The 16,983-nt window shown below is 39.7% G+C and overlaps 1 protein-coding gene across 1 annotated transcript; it reads right to left on the bottom strand.

Annotated features, from left to right (window-relative positions):
* Positions 1-1,342: 1,342 nt before the first annotated feature.
* On the bottom strand, positions 1,343-15,474 carry MRLN (myoregulin). Its single transcript, XM_037139916.2, has 3 exons — positions 15,391-15,474; positions 2,997-3,108; positions 1,343-1,600 (listed from the first exon to the last, which is right to left on the bottom strand). The coding sequence occupies exon 3, from the start codon at positions 1,578-1,580 to the stop codon at positions 1,440-1,442; it is 141 nt and encodes a 46-aa protein (XP_036995811.1). The 5' UTR covers positions 1,581-1,600; positions 2,997-3,108; positions 15,391-15,474; the 3' UTR covers positions 1,343-1,439.
* Positions 15,475-16,983: the final 1,509 nt, after the last annotated feature.

A 16,983-nucleotide genomic window follows, 5' to 3' on the forward strand; every position in this document is an offset into this window, starting at 1 on the left:
CACCGTGTGTGCTCTCTGCCCATTAGTCACTGGCAGCTGTCTCGGTACTCACACTGACTGTGGGGGCATCACAGTGCGTGGGTTCAGGTGACCCTCATTTTACTTAATAATGGCTCCAAAATACAAGGACAACGATGCTGGTGATACAAATATTCCAAAGAGAAGTTTTCACTTAAAACGTTTCCTTTAAGTGAAAAGGGGGGTGTGGTACAATAAGCTATTTTGAGAGAGAGACCACCTTTGCATAACTTTTATTACAGTATATTATGATAATCTTTCTATGTTGTTATTAGTTATTGTGTTCATCACGTACTGTGCCTAATTTCTAAGTTACGCTTTATAACGGGTATGTTTGCGTGTATTACAAAATACTGTGTATGTTGAGTTTAGTGTTATCTTTGGTTTCAAGCACCCACGGAGGGTCTTGGGACGAACCTCCCACAGGAAAAGGGGGGCTAAAGGGGGGCTGTACTAAAATGCAGCCACAGGGTCTTGAATAAAACATTACAGTTAAAAAAAAGTTGAGCTCTGCAGACTGGTTTTTACACACACTTACTATTTACCTTTGGAGACAACATGACATTGTGGATTAGAAGGCCCAAGACCCAGTATGTCACTTCCTAGGTATGGTCTCAAGCCTAATAGCCCAATTCTTCCAGGATTCAGTTCCTTTGTCTATAAAATAAAGGTAACAAACCCCTTTCTCCTAGGATCACTGTGAGCCTTGCATTAATGACATATTGCTACCTACACAGAGATGAATGTGTTTACAAGAAAATAAGTATAAATTACTGGTATATTGTATGAAAAGATTATTATTGTATGTTAACCCACATGGGTTAAAAACAGAACCATATAAAATTTCACATAGGTATGGATCCTTAAAAAAATCAACTTTATTCATACTACACCTACAAATTTTAGTCAATTTACCAAATAGCAATCATGTTAAAAAATATCAGAAAATTTGCCCTGGCTGGTGTGGCTCAGTGGATTGAGTGCTGGCCTGTGAAGCCAAACATAACAGGATTAATTCCTGGTCCGTACACATGCCTGGGTTGCAGGCCTGGTACCCGTCGGGGCATGCGAGAGGCAATGAATTGGTGTATCTTTCACACACTGATATTCCTCTCTCTTTTTTCCTCCCTCCCTTCCCATCTCTCTAAAATAAATAAATAAAATCTTTTTAACATATCATAAAATTTTACGACTCAATAGTGTAGATTTGGGGGGGGAATTCTACTTCAATTTATGGAAATGTTTTATAAACCATAAAGGACTAAATAATACACAATATTGTTTTTATTGTAATGTTCTGTTAGTTTCTAGAACAACTGGAGATGTCATCAAATTGAAATCACTCAATACATTAAACTGCACATTTTTATCCACAGGCATTTAATATGAAATTTACTTGCAAAATAAGGGAAGTCAACTTCCTAAGAAGTTACAACAACATATATAATAGACAATAAGTCAACAAAGATAACAAACAAAATTTTTAGAAGTCTTCCCACAATTTCATCTTCCAGACTTGTGGGTGTAGTAGTAGAAATTAATATCCAGTTTTTACACGTCATATCCAGAATGCGCCTGCTTCCTAGAGAGAAAAAGAGAGAAGTACCCTCAAATGAACACACAGTTCTGGTTGTTTAACTCAATCTAACATTTGCACTGTGAAGAAATACTGATGAGGAAACACCTTTAAGGCAACGCTTGACACGTGTTATCAACCAATAAACTAACATGTTTTATCCTTTAATGAATTAAAATATTTTTCATCCACTCATTTTGACCTCTTTATGTCACAGTTATAGATTTTTCTGTGCGCCAAACCTGCCTTCTTTCTCAAAGACATAGTTCAATTACTTTGTAAGGTACGGAAATGTCTAATCACTGCTGTGCACCGAAACTAATATAATATTATATGTGAACTGTAATTGAAAAGTAGTTTTTAAAGAAAAGAAACAGCTCCAGGAACTATCAGAATAACTTGTCTCTTTTTGTATTATCAGTATTTAGGAAGTCTTAGATATTAAGTCATTGACACTATTTTACAGTGGAATCAGTGAAATTATCATTGTTCCAACCCATAAAGTATTGTCAGGAAACAAAAATTTGAAAACATGAAACAAGGCAGGAAAAAATTTTTTTTAAGTATAAAACAATTAAACAACAAAAGGTTTTTTTAAAAAAATTCTATTGACTTTTCCTCAAGATCCTCTCTCATATTCTGGTCTTTGAATAAGGTATCAATCAATTTCTTTCACATTTCAATGTTAATTAAACAGCTTTAAAATAGCTGGAATATTAAAAAGTATAATGGAATTTATAAAAGTACTAAGCTGTGGTTGGTTTAGCATACTGTCAGAACATAATTACCAAATGTCAGTTAGGTAGAAAGTTTAGAACCATTTTGAACTCCTTTTTCAGGAATGCAAGGTCAAATAAGCAATTTTCAAGTGCTTACTTACATCCAAGTCCCTTATATACATTCGATTTATAAAGGGCACCAGTACTTTTAAAAAAACGTGGAAAGACTGGGGTAGTGCTATTGTCACTCAAAACCCCAAAAGGCGGTTGAGTTGAAAGAGAAGAGACAGAGAGAGAGGGAGATATATATGATCTATGCAAGTGTAATTTTCTCCTACTTGGAGCAATCTTGATTAATTTCTGTAATAACCAGCCCCATTCCAAAGGAAGGACTTGTGTCCCAAATTACACAGCAATCACCAGCAAAGAAAACACCTAGAATATCCCTTACATTCAACAATTCCTTTTGCCTATGTTACAGAAACAAGGGGTAGGAATAATACGTGGGTTTTCAAAATGACTTTCTCTCTCTCCTATAACCTCAGCCTCCAAATGGTGTTTCCTTTGTGCTCTGAGGGGTACCTTCAATTTTCTTCAATGACAGTAAGAGAGAGGCTCAAACAGTAAATGAGGGAAAGGCCAGATCATTGGTAAGGATTGAAGAATAGAAACCCATTTCTTACCTGACTTAATCCCAGGTGGTGGCAAATGACTCTGCTCTGGGTTTTTCTGTCTGTCTGCTTTGGCTAGAACAAAGTATATTCAGCACAGGTGGTCTCTTAGCAACTTTTGTTCCTGGGTCAAAGCACATTAAAAGGTTTTATTGGATAGTGAGGTAGTGTATACAGTTGAAGGGCAGGAAGTCTACATAGAGAAACTCTACAACTACTTCTCAGAGAAGTCAGGAAGGAGATATTGAAGAGGACTTTGGAAAATATGACACTTTCATTTCATCACAAATCCACATAGCTAAAATCTGTACCTTTAACAGAAGAATTAAACCAGATTCTAGGATTTCCCTAGCAGGGTCAACATTCACAGCACTTTTTAAAACAATTATTCTTAGGGGTGGGGAGATGGGAGAGATGTTTAATGTACATACTTATAACTAGTAATAAATAAGTGCTGGAGATCTAATATATAGTACAGTGATTATAGAAAAAAACTAATATAAACATTAAACTTGCTAAGAAACTAGATTTTAGTTGTTCCCAACTCTAGAAGAAATGAGAATTACGTGATCAGATAGAGGCATTAGGGAATGTTTGTGTGGCAGTCATATAATATAAATGTATCAAATCAATGTCATACACCTTAAACTTACCTTAGCATGTTCAATATAATGCAATAAAAAATTGCCTAAAAATTATTTTAAATATATTTCCTTCAATATCTACCATGACAACAAATAAAACTTCTCTGTCTATAGAAGAGACTACAACTCATGAAATTGTATGCCTGTTATAAATTCAAAAGTTTTAAGATTTTTATTGCTTTCATGAACAAATTAGAAAACAGAGGAGTGAGTTTATTATAAGAGACCAGGCTATAAAGTTCAGTCACAAAAGGAAGATTTTTTTTGTCCAATAAAAGGATGATTATTATAACTGTGAAATAATAGAAGGGCTATTTAGAAAATTGTTAAAACATTTAAAGATGAATAAAACCAATACCTCTGACCACCCATTACAATCTTGGGTATATACCCTGAGGAAATGTATGAATATCCACACCCAGGACACATATCCAAATGCCATCCATAATATCTTCAACCCAAATGCTCATTAGTAAAGAGATGATAGATAGATAATAGATATATTCATATGATGGATTTTTTTACAATAATAAAAATTAAGCTACAGCTCCACAAAAAAACAGAGCTGATTTTTACAAGCATGATATTAAATTTTTCAAAAGCAACATGTAAAAGAAAACACAAAGTGTAAGTATACTCATGTAAAGTAGAGAGACAGAGTTAAAAGTGAGTAGTCTAAGAAAAAAACTAACAGATACATAGAACAAACTGATGAGGAATATGGGGAGATGGGCAGGAAAGGGGAAGGGGATTAACAAGCACAAACTTCCGCCCTGACCAGGTTGCTCAGTTGGTTGGAGCGCGCGCCAAAAGGACAATGTGGCGGATCCCCAGTTGGGGCATGTCCAGAAAGCAGTTGTTCTCTCTTTCTCTCCCTCTCTCTCTCAAATCAATAAACATATCCTCAAGTGAAAATTAATGGGAAAAAAGTACAAACTTCCAGTTATGAAATATGTCATAGGGACATAATGCAGAAGGCATATAGTCACATTTTTGTAATAACTATGCACAGTAACTGAACAGTTACTAGATTTATTTTGATGATTGCTTCAGAAGGCACATGAAGGTTGAATCACACCTGCAACACACAGTTGTATGTGAATGATGATTAAAAGTTTAATTTAAAAAGTGCATGGTTTAGTGGAGGATGTACAGGTGGCAACAGTGTAGTGGTAAATATATCAAGAAAAGTGGGTCCCTGGCTGCCATAAATTCAGGAGAGTGGTCACTTTAGTGAGAGTAAGAGAAGGGGAGGTGGACTTGAGGGGCTTCAGGCAACATTTCATTTCTTGTCCTGGATGTGGTTACACTGACAATCACTTCTTTTTTTTGTTTTGTTTTTTTAATATATTTTATTAATTATGCTGTTGCAGTTGTCCCATTTCCCCCCCTTCACTCCCTTCACCTTGCACACCCCCTCCCACACACCTTCCTCCGCTTTAGTTCATGTCCATGGGTCATGCATATAAGTTTTTTGGCTTCTATATTCCCCGTACTATTCTTACCCTCCCCCTGTCTATTTTCTACCTACCATCTATGCTACTTATTCTCTGTACCTTTTCCCCTTCTCTCCTCATCCCACTCTCCTGTTGCTAACCCTCCATGTGATCTCCATTTCTATAGTTCTGTTCCTGTTCTAGTTGTGTGCTTAGTGTCTTTGTTTGTTTGTTTTAGATATTGTTAATAATTGTGAGTTTGCTGTCATTTTACAGTATTTATTTCTTATCTCCTTTTTAGATAAATCCCTTTAACATTTCAGATAATAAGAGCTTGGTGATAATGAACTCCTTTAACTTGACCTTACCTGAGAAGCATTTTATCTGTCCTTACATTCTTAATTATAGCTTTGCTGGATAGAGCAATCTTGGATATAGGTCCTTGCCTTTCATAACTTGGAATAATTCTTTCCAGCCCCTTCTTGCCTGTAAGGTTTCTTTTGAGAAATCAGCTGACAGTCTTATGGGAACTCCTTTGTAGGCAACTGCCTCCTTTTCTCTTGGTGATTCTGGGGTTCTCTGTTTAATTGTTATCTTGAGTAATGTAATTATGATGTGCCTTGGTGTATTCCTCCTTGGTCCAAATTCTTTGGGACTCTCTAAACTTCCTGGACTTCCTGGAATTCTATTACCTTTGCCAGACTGGGGAAGTTCCCCTTTATTATTTGTTCAAATAACTTTTCCACTTGTTACTCTCCCTCTTCCCCTTCTTGTACCCCTACAATTTGGATGTTGGAACATTTAAAGATGTCCTGGAGGTTCCTAAGCCTCTTCTCATTTTTTTGAATTCTTGTTTCTTCATTTTTTTTCTGATTGGATGTTTCTTTCTTCCTTCTGGTCCACACCATTGATTTGAGTTCAGGTTTCCTTCCCATCCCTATTGGTTCCCTGTGCATTTTCCTTTATTTCACTTAGCATAGCCTTCATTTTCTCATGTAATTTGAGACCAAATTCAATCAATTTTCTGAGCATCCTGATTACCAATGTTTTGAACTTTGCATCTAATAGGTTGGCTATCTCTACGTCACTTAGTTTTAATTTTTCTGGAGCTTTGATCTGTTTTTTCATTTGGGCCTTTTTTTTTTTGCCTCAGTACACCTGTTACATATGAGGGGTGGAGCCTTAGGTGTTCACCAGGGCGGGGCAACCCAGTGGCTCAGTTGTGACACTGTATGTGGGGAAGGGGTCTGAGAGGAAACAATACTTGCTCCACTCTCTGCCAGATTTCAGTCACTTTCCCTGCTTCCAAAAAGCAAAGTGGGCCCTTCTGGTGCTGATTCCTGGGTGTGTGGGCTTGTGTACATTCTAGGACCCTGTGGGTCTCTCCAACAAACTCTCCTGAGGCTGGGAGTTTCTCCTTCTGCCTCAACCTCCACAGGTATTTGCAGTCAGAGGTTTGAGGCTTTATTTCCCTGCACTGGGGCCCTGGGTTGCACAGTCTGTCCTGCTACCCATTTTCGCCTGGTTTACCTGCACACAAAAGTATGGACCGCCTGGTCCTCCAGCTGCTTCGTGCATTGCACCCTGCTCCACAATCTACCTCCTCGCTGGGTCGGCCAGCCGCCACTTTGCCAAGAGTCCTCTCTGCCCAGCTGCCCATCTCTGCCCCTCCTGCTGGTCTGGATGAATGTGTCTTCTTTGAGGAGAATGTGTCCAACTCCTTGGTTGTTGGACTTCCATACAGTTCAATTTTCTGCCAATTCTAGTTGTTGTTTTTGTTTTCAAATTGTTGTTGTCCTTCTTTCGGTTGTGCAAGGAGGCACAGTGTGTCTACCTACACCTCCATCTTGGCCGTAAGTCTGACAATCGCTTCTTAACTATGTGTTAAACTGTAAATAGAAGTTCTATGTGTTTTTCTATATGTATGTCAGACTTCACAATTGAAATATTTAAAAAAGAAAACTAAAGTACCTACAAATGTAAAAGGTGGTCATAACAGTCAAGTCTGAGTGATTTTTTTCTTTTGCTTTTTCCATCACTCACATTTTCATTTAAAAGAATGTTGCTTATATAATTTTAGAAAATAAAAGACAGTGGTCCTGTAACTACTAGTCCTCTTCCTCCCCATAAATTTAAAAGGAATGTATAGTGATTTTATATCTGTCAAAGTAACCATTTAACAACTGATTATAGCCTGGTCATTTGTAATAAATGTATTCTTTTGTGAAAGAACATGTTCTTATCTCATTCAAAATGCTCATGAGAACCAGAAATGTGTTGATCCCTGTTTGGCTCCTCCCCTTGATATTAGATGTTTTCGGATGTAAATCACTGGAGGGACACAGATTGGTGTCATCACAAGATTACCAACACTCAGATTCTACTGTGTCTTACATTTAGGAGTATCACAATACTTTGATTTACATTAGCTAGAAGCTCACTAAAAGAGTGTTTTTTATTTGGAATTGCTGGGACATTCTTTTGGGGGAAAACCATTTAAAAACAGCAATTTTTTTAGGGAAAAACTGTTATTGGATAAAATGTGCACCAAAAACATACCACATTTTTCAGACCATAAGACACACCTAGGTTTTAGAGGAAAATAGGGAAAACATTTTTGAAGCAAAAAATGTGGTAAAATATTCAATAACATAAATAACATAATACTTCACCAACGTAAATGTAAACAGAACTCGATAGCAGCACTAACAACCAGTATTCCTCCCAAATTTTGGGGAGGGGAGAGTAGGTGCGTCTTATAGTCCGAAAGAATATGGGTAAATAAATTTCAATGGGTTAGGACACTTTTGAAAGTATAGTAGAACGTATATAGTGTGACTATCTCAAGACCATGGTCTTACCTTGAATGCAGTATTCAAAAACCATAGCTAAAATAATTTCACCTCCAACTTCTGTAATAACACATCATAGGTTGTTTCAGCCCAAACATATTTCATGTTGAAATTTCAGATGATTGCAAATACTTCCCTCTCCCATGTGTATGCCTCGACCTAGCTTTTACCACCCCCCCTCCTATTTCCAGAAGACACTGAGAATCAATTCATTATTTTATAGAATGCTGTACTAGGAACAGAATGAATATTCTCTTACCAAGTTTTTAAAACTTCTCTTTATTATTTTCTTTTGTTTCCATCGAGATTCCAAGTGATCTAACTCAAACTGACCTGTTCACTGTCTATGGAATGGTTACCCCACCAAGTGAGTCAGACAACTAGAGAGCAGGTGTAACCCTTGCTCTCTGGAATTGAACTTTATTGAATTCTCTGTTCTTTAGTCTGATATCAGTGTGTAGGCTCTTTTTTTTTTTAAGATTTTATTTACGTATTTTTAGAGAGAAGAAAAAGGAGGGAGAAATATAGAGAGAGAAACATCATTGACATTGATGTACGAGAGCGACATCAGTAGGTTGTCTCTCACACATGCCCCAACCAGGGACCCAGCCCACAACCCAGGCATGTGCCCTAACCTGGAATCGAACCAGCGACCTTTACTTTGTGGGACAACACTCAACCAACTGAGCAACACCATTTAGGGCAGCTTATAGGCTCTTCATTAAAACCTTTACAAACATGTTTTTGTGAAAAACAGGGTATCTCCAGTCAACTCTGACCCCTGACACTAGTGCATTGACCAAATGGTTTGGGGCCTGGGCAAAAACAAAACAATGCAAAACAAACACACCAAAAAACCCACACCCCTCTATTATATAAAATTACTCCTACTAATTATTTGTACTAAGACATCACCCCTTTCTCAATTTCTCTCAACTTCTACTCTTTCATTTTATGTTTTAGGCGTGGATTCTTGGTTAAGACAAAATTGTGAAGTCTCTTTTTCAATCAAAAGAAAAATGCTTTTCATTGGATTCAAATTTATATTCTTAAACACGAGTCACATTTCAAATAATATTTTCTTTTTTCGACAAGAATGTGCTAATCCTACTTCTTGTTTCCATCAATATCTAATGGTCAGGATAATATTGGCAGAGTTGTCTTGAGACACACATTAAAAAAATGAGATATAATTGAAATCTGTCCACTGTTGCTTAACAGGTCACTTATATAAATTACCATAATGACCCTTTGTTGAAGGTCAAGTATATGCCAGGCCCTGTTATGCACAATCAGTATAGGGAGCAGCTGCCCAGCCTGCTCAGCACTCTATGCTGGAGCCTAGATTCTAACCTGAGACTCCAGTCCCCAAATGCCCAACTACAAGGATTTATTAATGTTTTCTCACAGAAAGTCACATGTGAAAAGACCTGCATTACAATGGAAACTGACTGTGCTGAAATGAAAATATCCACATGTAATGATCAATGGCCACTGTTTTTCTTTGGTCCCGGCTCCTTCCTGCAAAAGTGAGCTGCTGGTGGAACAGCGGGATGGACAGTACTGCACTTCCTCTCTGCGCCTGAAGACTCTGAGGTTGCCAGAATATCTTTACAACAGCAGTCGTTAAATTATTCACATCAAAACAATCTGCTCTTTGTCAGCGGAACCTTCACAAACCCCTACTAGGGGGTTATTCTCTAGCAACCAGATTAGCTGAAAGTGCAGTTTTTAAATCTATTTTTTATTAGCTTTTACTACCAGCAGTTTTATTCTTGTTTATTATTGGTTCATTATCTATCCATATGACTGACAAGTTTCTCCCCTTGATCTCAACATTAGCTGGACAGAAAAATAACAAGAGTGCTGTCAGGACACGGTGGTTGAGAGATGGGTCTGGATTTAGACTGATGGGGTTTGATTCAGATCTGCCACTTGCTTCGAGAACTTGGGACAAGTTACACTAACTCTCTGTGCCTCAGCATGTCTGTAAAATGGGGTGATGACCATAGCACCTATGTCTTAGGGTAGTGTGAGAATTAAATGAGCTCATACATGCAACTAGCAAGTAAACATCTAATAAGAGAGGGTGACTATTATGCATTACCATTTAGTCTATTACATCCTAGATGATACCCTGTGAATGAATCATTCTTTTCAGGTTCTTTTTAAGCACTTAAACAGGCAAAGCTGTTGCATTCCTACTTATCCTTGGAAACCCGATGTTACCTCCTCTGTGCCATCCTGACTTTATCTGGTAAAATTCAGTGCTCACTTGTCTGTAATGTATTGCAGCTCGCTGCGCTGTATTATGGCAGTACCAGCCTCTAGGAAGTTGCTGTCTCCCTAGAAAGTGGGATGGCCTTACCCATCCTGGATCCTAGTGCCTCACAATAAGTGCATGTACAATAGAAGCTTTCTTGGAAGACTGAAAGTTCATTTTTTTTCAAATGACAGTTACAACAAGAACAGCAGATACAGCAGTGGGTAAAAGGCTTACAGTTGTGAGTATGCCAAAGAATTTATTCTTGTATTATTCATTTATTTGTATATTATTTATTTGTATTATTTATCTTCTTATTGTTGTCATTTTGTATCCTTATTTAGTATTTATCCTTTAGGTAATGATGGCTGGTAATTTAACCTACCTCTGCTCACCCCTGTATATTAAGTATACTTTTCCAAGCAAATATTTTAAAACTAAAATCCCAGAGTCAGGAGCTTTTAATTTGTGTGCACATGGACAAATGTCTCTTGCCCATTTGAAGAGTTATATTCAATAGACTTATCTTTTAGAAACTTGAGAAATCATATGGTAATTATATCTTGTTGGTGTTTTCACTTCTGGTTTTGTTGTTTTTTTTTTTCTTCTTGTGATTAGGAAACCAAGTCAAGTTGTCAGAAGGCAGCAATAAATATATGGCACCAGCTCTCGAGGTTTCAGGACAGGAGTGTCCTGTGGGGAGGGTCACCATTTCTATGACATAACGGAGATTTGCCCCCTTAAGACTCCAGAAGTGGATGCCGGTCTAGCAGGGCAGGAGATGAAAACTCCTGAAACCTGAGTTATTCACAAGCTAAAGAAAAGCTGAGCATATTTAATAGTAAACGGATTTTGTATGTTTCGTACATTTCTAAAATTTGAGTTCGAGTTGCGTGTTCCAAACTAATTAAGGCTCTGAAGCTCAGTTATGTGAGAAAGGAAATTTAATGCACATCTGAGAAATTAATTCATTGACGATATGAGCCTTGTAAGAGAGAAAGCTTGAATGAGAATCATAATAAACAGCACATGGCTTTATACTTAAATGATTGCCAGACATGATTGTTGGACCTTGTTCACTGATTCAAATGGGATTTCAAGGAATTTTTTCTCTTTCCAAGTAAGAAAAACAACAGTAGTGAAAGGTCCACACTATCACAGATATGTGGGCACCGGAAAAGATATTTGTGATTTTGTAAAGTTCTCACTGATCAATGAGGCCCAGGGAAGTATAGCAACTCGTCTGAGGTCACACACTTGCTCTTCTTCAGAGCTACTACCACAAATGCCTCGGCAATGTTTCAAAATCTCTGACGAATTGGATTCTGAGTTTCGTAAGGTAGGGCGATTTGGAGATATTCTCCTGTCATCACTCCCAGCTACTTTGATTCAAGCCAGGGAAAGACCAGAGAGTCTGGAATAAAGGAGGTGGCAAGCGAAAACCCAAGAACTTGGCCAGGCAGACGCACGAGGCGCAGCACTTGACAAAGTGGACTTTGACTGAAAATAAACACTTACACTCTGTCACACACGGTCGGTGGAGTGGGGTGAGAATGGAGATTTGGGGGCCAGATGGGGCTGGTTTTAGATCCCAGTCCTGGCTGGCATTAACTCTGTAGGTTGGCCCAGGCACTTACCACCACCTGCTACCTCACCTGGAAAACCACAGTAATACCTGCTTTCCAGGGCGTGGAAAGGGTTGCATTCATTACTACAGTTAAGAAAGGCCTATGTGTGGTTTGATTTTAATCTCGTAAAACCTTATGAGGTGAGTTATTACACTTTTATTCTCTTAGTTGGAAAGATGGGCCTATACATGCTTTGATTTTAATCTCATAAAACCGTATGAGGCAAGTTATTAACACTCCTATTTCCTGAGAGGTTAAGTAACACAACACAAGATCACACACCAGGGATGACCAGAGATTTGAAGGGAGGTCTGTTCGGCTCCGAAGCCTCAGCCGCTGCACTGTCTCAGGACTGGACGAAGGTCAAGCAGGAGCCCAGCAAGCTGCCCGACACTGGATAAAACAGTGATTGGCACGATGAAGCAGCAGGAGCAGAAAGATGGCTGCTTCCCTGCAGCCCATGCGCAGGTGAGAGACGTGAGTGATCCGGAGGATGAGAGGAAAAGCTGCTCCTCCGGAGGGGCGGGCGCCCCAGCCCTGAGTGGACCCCTCCACTGCTTTTGTCTTCGACTCTACCTCCTGGGCTCGCTTTGTGTGTCAACACCTGTCTGGGCTTAGCCTTCCCAAGCCATCTACAACCATGCCTCAAAAGTTTTAAGTAAATATTTTGAGCCTAAAATGAACTATTTTTCTACCCACAAACAAACATCTCTTAATCATTCACTCCTAAGTCTCCTGAAGGCTGAGATTCCCCGCTACCACAATCCTGCCCCCGATGGGAGATTGGACATTGTCTCTAAGAAGGACTGAAATTACTCAGTTATGGGCACTTCACCTGAAGAAATATTCTAGAACCCAAATAATCAAAATGTTTTCAGCCTTCTCCCCGCCAAGCTCCCCGCCCAGCTCCCCGCCCCGCTCCATGAACGACAGCTGCAGTGCACTCTTACAAAGCCGGACCAATTTTCCAGAGCACTGCTGGGCCCCAGGCCTGCCAGGCTTCAACAGGAAGCCCCAGCACAGCAGTGCGGCCCAAACCTCATCCTTCTGTGCAGTGAGGAGTGGGACTGAGGGTGTTTGGTGCTTATCTGCAGAACTCATGCATCCAAACAAGTGCCATCGCAGGTTTGGGGCTGGTGAGCGGAGGAGAAATAGAAAAATCTCCGGACCTCTTTCAGTTCTCAAAAGCATTTGCCAAAATCTTTTAAATATCTTCCTGGACTGCAATGCACACCCCTCTGCATAAACTCATTGCTGGCAGTTTGTTATCCACTGAGGTACAGGTGTGACATCTGAAACCAGCTACACGTTATTTGGAGTCAAGGTTAGCTGAGAAGATACGTGGGTAGGTTGGAGAACACAACTTCCAGTTAAATAAAAGTCTGTGCCCTCCGTTTAGGAAGAATTATTATTTCCAGCATGTAGCACATGGATTAGAACAAAATAGGGGCTCAATGAAAACAAAATGTGGGCTGGGGGAAGATGAGCTGTGACTTTATGGTGCCCTTCTCCTGCCTCACAGACTCATTACTTAGGAGGTGAACCCAAGGGGGAGGCCCGTAAACCAAGGAGCCATTTCTCCAAAAACGTACAACCTTCCAAAGGAAAGACTGTTGTTTTTGCTGAGTTTGTGCATGAAGGTCCTGTGGACCTGCTGCTGGACCCTTGTACAGTTTCCTGTCCGTGCTTCTCATGTTTCATGGAACAAGCCCACTCCGACCCATAGCATGAAATGTCTTCTACATTAGAGCTTACTGACCCCTTTCTAATGTAGTACTGTGTCTTGTACACACTTAGAATTGTATATAAGTTTGCATAACGAAAGCTTATAAAGGAAAACAAAAATCTCACCCTGTCTGCTGAGTTACAGGGTGACTGGCACTTCGGGAAGCAGGTGTTGTGTGAGACAATCCTCCTTTCTGTCCCATGCAGACACAGAATCAAAATCTAGCAAGGCGGCAAACCAGTCCTTTGTCCCCATAACCACAAGAAAACATTTAGAATGCTGATTATGGCAGAGCAGGTAAGTTTGGTAAACGACAGCCTATGCTTTGAAATTGTTATGCGAGGTTCCCCGCCATCACTTATCTTAGCCATGGCCTCGCGTTCCGAACTACTAACCATACACCACGCTTCCAAGCCCGCATCCTCAGCATTCACAATGCCTACGCATCCTGAGGATGCAGTTACTAAAAGCAGCAGAAGCCAGTTATTGTCTCAACAACTTAGATTTATGTTTCCCATCAAGTACCACATTGAAGGCTCTAGGCAGGGTCCAGCCAGATAAATGCCCCTTTTTAATTACAAAATCATAAGCATGTAACTCTGTAACATAACAACATCACACTCAAACACACCATATGACATTTTAGGTGAAATGATCACATTAAAACTGTAAATTATCACACCCATATTATTATTCTACCAACCACACTCATGCAAGCATTACTTATGCTGGACTCTGTAGGTTTCAATTTGAAAACAAATGAGAAATGATTAAGAAGATTCAGGTGCTGGAGTTATTGAGTGATCACTTGATAAACTATATAATTGTCTAATCATGGGGTGATACATCTGAAACTAATACAATATTGTACATCAATTGTAATTTTAAAATAAAATGTTTTAGAAAAGAAAATTCAGGAAAAGTTTAAATGAGGGATTTCTTAAACAATGTTACTATACTTGGCCACTTATACACATTATGGGTAACCCCCCCTACCCTGTAAAACACGTGACAACTCACATTCCACAAACAAGGAAACTGAGGCTCAAAGAGACTGAGTACTTGCCTGAGGTCACACAATTTGTGAGGGGTCCAAGCGGGCATCTGCCTCCTTCCAATTCACTATAATGCCTCCCTTATACATTCTATCTAGAAGCCCAATGTGCATGCTCAAGGGCACTGAATGTATGGAACCACAGCAGAAAGCCTCATCAGTTTCTAGTCCTGAAGAAGGACTGCAGGGTGAGGTTTCCTCCCTGCTCTCGGGGACCGAGCTGGGCACCAGCCTTTCCAGGCGCCAGGGTCCTCCTTTCCAGACAGAAAACACGGTGACCTACTTTGCAGGGCTCTCAGAGGCCGCCATTATAGAAGGGCTTCATAGACAAAGACTTTGCCTAAAATAACAAGAAGGCAATGAATCCGTGGAACAAGACAGGTACCCTCTCTAACCCAGATCTCCTATCCAACTCTCCCCTGTGATACTTTCCGTAAGTGAAATTTCTCTTTGCAATCACAGAAATCCTCTGTTTAGAGAGGAAGCAGGGGGGATGAGAACATCGAGCACAGCCACAGGCTTGCTCAAGTAATTGAGACATCATTAATGCCTCGCTTCTCCTCCTGCCTTGATGAAGCCAGAAGGAAATGGAAAGAACAGAATGCTAATTCATTAATTTATCCAATAAGCAGCCTTATACAAATTGAACAGATGCTGAAACGCAGGGAAGGGAAATAGGCTTTATGAATCTAAGTTTTCGTTTACTATATTCTCTCTCTATTAGAAACAAACAACAGTCATACTAAACTTTCCTCCTATATCAACATTTTAAAATGCCACCTCTTTTAAAACCCAAAACTCACTGTTTAGGGGTTCAGTAAGCGAAGTCCGAAGCCAAGGAGATGATCGCTCTCTTTTGTGAAAAACACCATATGCTCCTAGATGGATCAGGAGAGTCACTGGGCTGTTATTAATAACTGGCCTAGAGCTTTATGAAGAAACATGAGCCAGACCATTACAGGAGGAGGCCAGTGAAAAGGAATTGACAGACACAGGTGGGATAAATTATGACCAAATTATCCTTAGGCCCACACAGGAGCTCCAATACCCCATGAGGAGGGCCTCAGCCCTTTCACAACCAATAGATCCCATGTCAAACACCCTGAGAGTTCAACAACCAGCTGACAAAAATATCCTTATGTTTGTTTAACTCTCTTGAAAAATGGCATGACTCATTTCATGTTATACTATCCTTTGTTCTTCTGAGAAACGCTTTCTTGTGGATATCTATCTTCTCATGTTTATCCATTTTTCCCTTGTTTACACTGACTTCCCCTATTTTCACAATGTATGAACAAATGGATTCTCAAGCCCTGGCTGGGTGGCTTGGTTGGTTGGAGCAGCATCCCATACACCACAAGGTTGCAGGTTTGATTCCTGGTCAGGGCACATACATAGAACACAGGCTGAGTGTTTGATCCCTGGTTGGCACGTGTGTGGGGAGCAGGAGATCAGTGTTTCTCTCTCACATGGGTGTCCCTCTCACATCTCTCCCTCTTGCTTCTTCTCTAAGATCAATAAACATATCCTTTGGTGAGGCTTTTTAAAAAATAAATTTTCAAGGGTACATTATCGGTATTCTGAGATTTGTTTACCTGTGAACATATCAGCCTCTTTTCCTCAGGGATCCCAAAGCAATCCTTGTGTGTGTGTGTGTGTGTGTGTGTGTGTGTGTGTGTGTGTGTGTGTGTGTGTGTTGAGGGGCAGGGAGATAGATCTTGGGAAGCTATAGAATTGAAGTCTGAAGAACTGCCCCCAGCAACTGACATCAAATTGTCCAGACTGTTGAGAATGTGTCTTCAGACCTAAACTATACTAAACACTGGCTCTGTACAAAGTGTTAAAAGAAAACAGAAGACAAGACAGAAGTTATTGAAGTATGTAAAGGCATTAATTGAAGGGGGACGTGCTTGTGAGATTTCCTCATTCTGAAGGTTCCAGCTGTCATCCCCCTGACTCGAGCCTGGAAATCGGCACTTTTTCAAACTAAACCACTTTGCAACTAACTGCTCAGAGTGGGGAGGCTGGGACACCTTACCAACCTCACCCAGTGGAGTGGTGTTCTGCTGAGGCAATTGCCTCGCCCCCCAAAAAGTAATGTGCCTGTTTAATACATGGGTAAGAGTGTATAAAGTAGGAAAAAACATTTTTTATTACTCTGATTCGTTTTTAAATTTTTGAGTATCCACTGAATACACATATCTTTATAAAACATATTCACAAACTGTTATAAATATATTATGTTCATCATATAACACAAATAGAATTTTTTAAGATAAAATTTAAGAATAAATGAGCATTCTTTCAGCACTACGTGTGGGTCCCTGGGACACGGACACCCCAGTCTGCAGCTGGCAGGGGAGTGGTGCAGAAGCGCAGCTTCGCCACTTACTGGC

Source organism: Artibeus jamaicensis, unplaced genomic scaffold, assembly GCF_021234435.1.
Source record: "Artibeus jamaicensis isolate MK-2021 breed Jamaican fruit bat unplaced genomic scaffold, CSHL_Jam_final contig_332, whole genome shotgun sequence".
Lineage (NCBI taxonomy): Eukaryota > Metazoa > Chordata > Mammalia > Chiroptera > Phyllostomidae > Artibeus > Artibeus jamaicensis.

What these genes read in the sequence shown, in the direction of transcription:
- MRLN (XM_037139916.2), bottom strand. Translation starts at nt 1,580, where the DNA reads ATGACGTGTAAAAACTGGATATTAATTTCTACTACTACACCCACAAGT.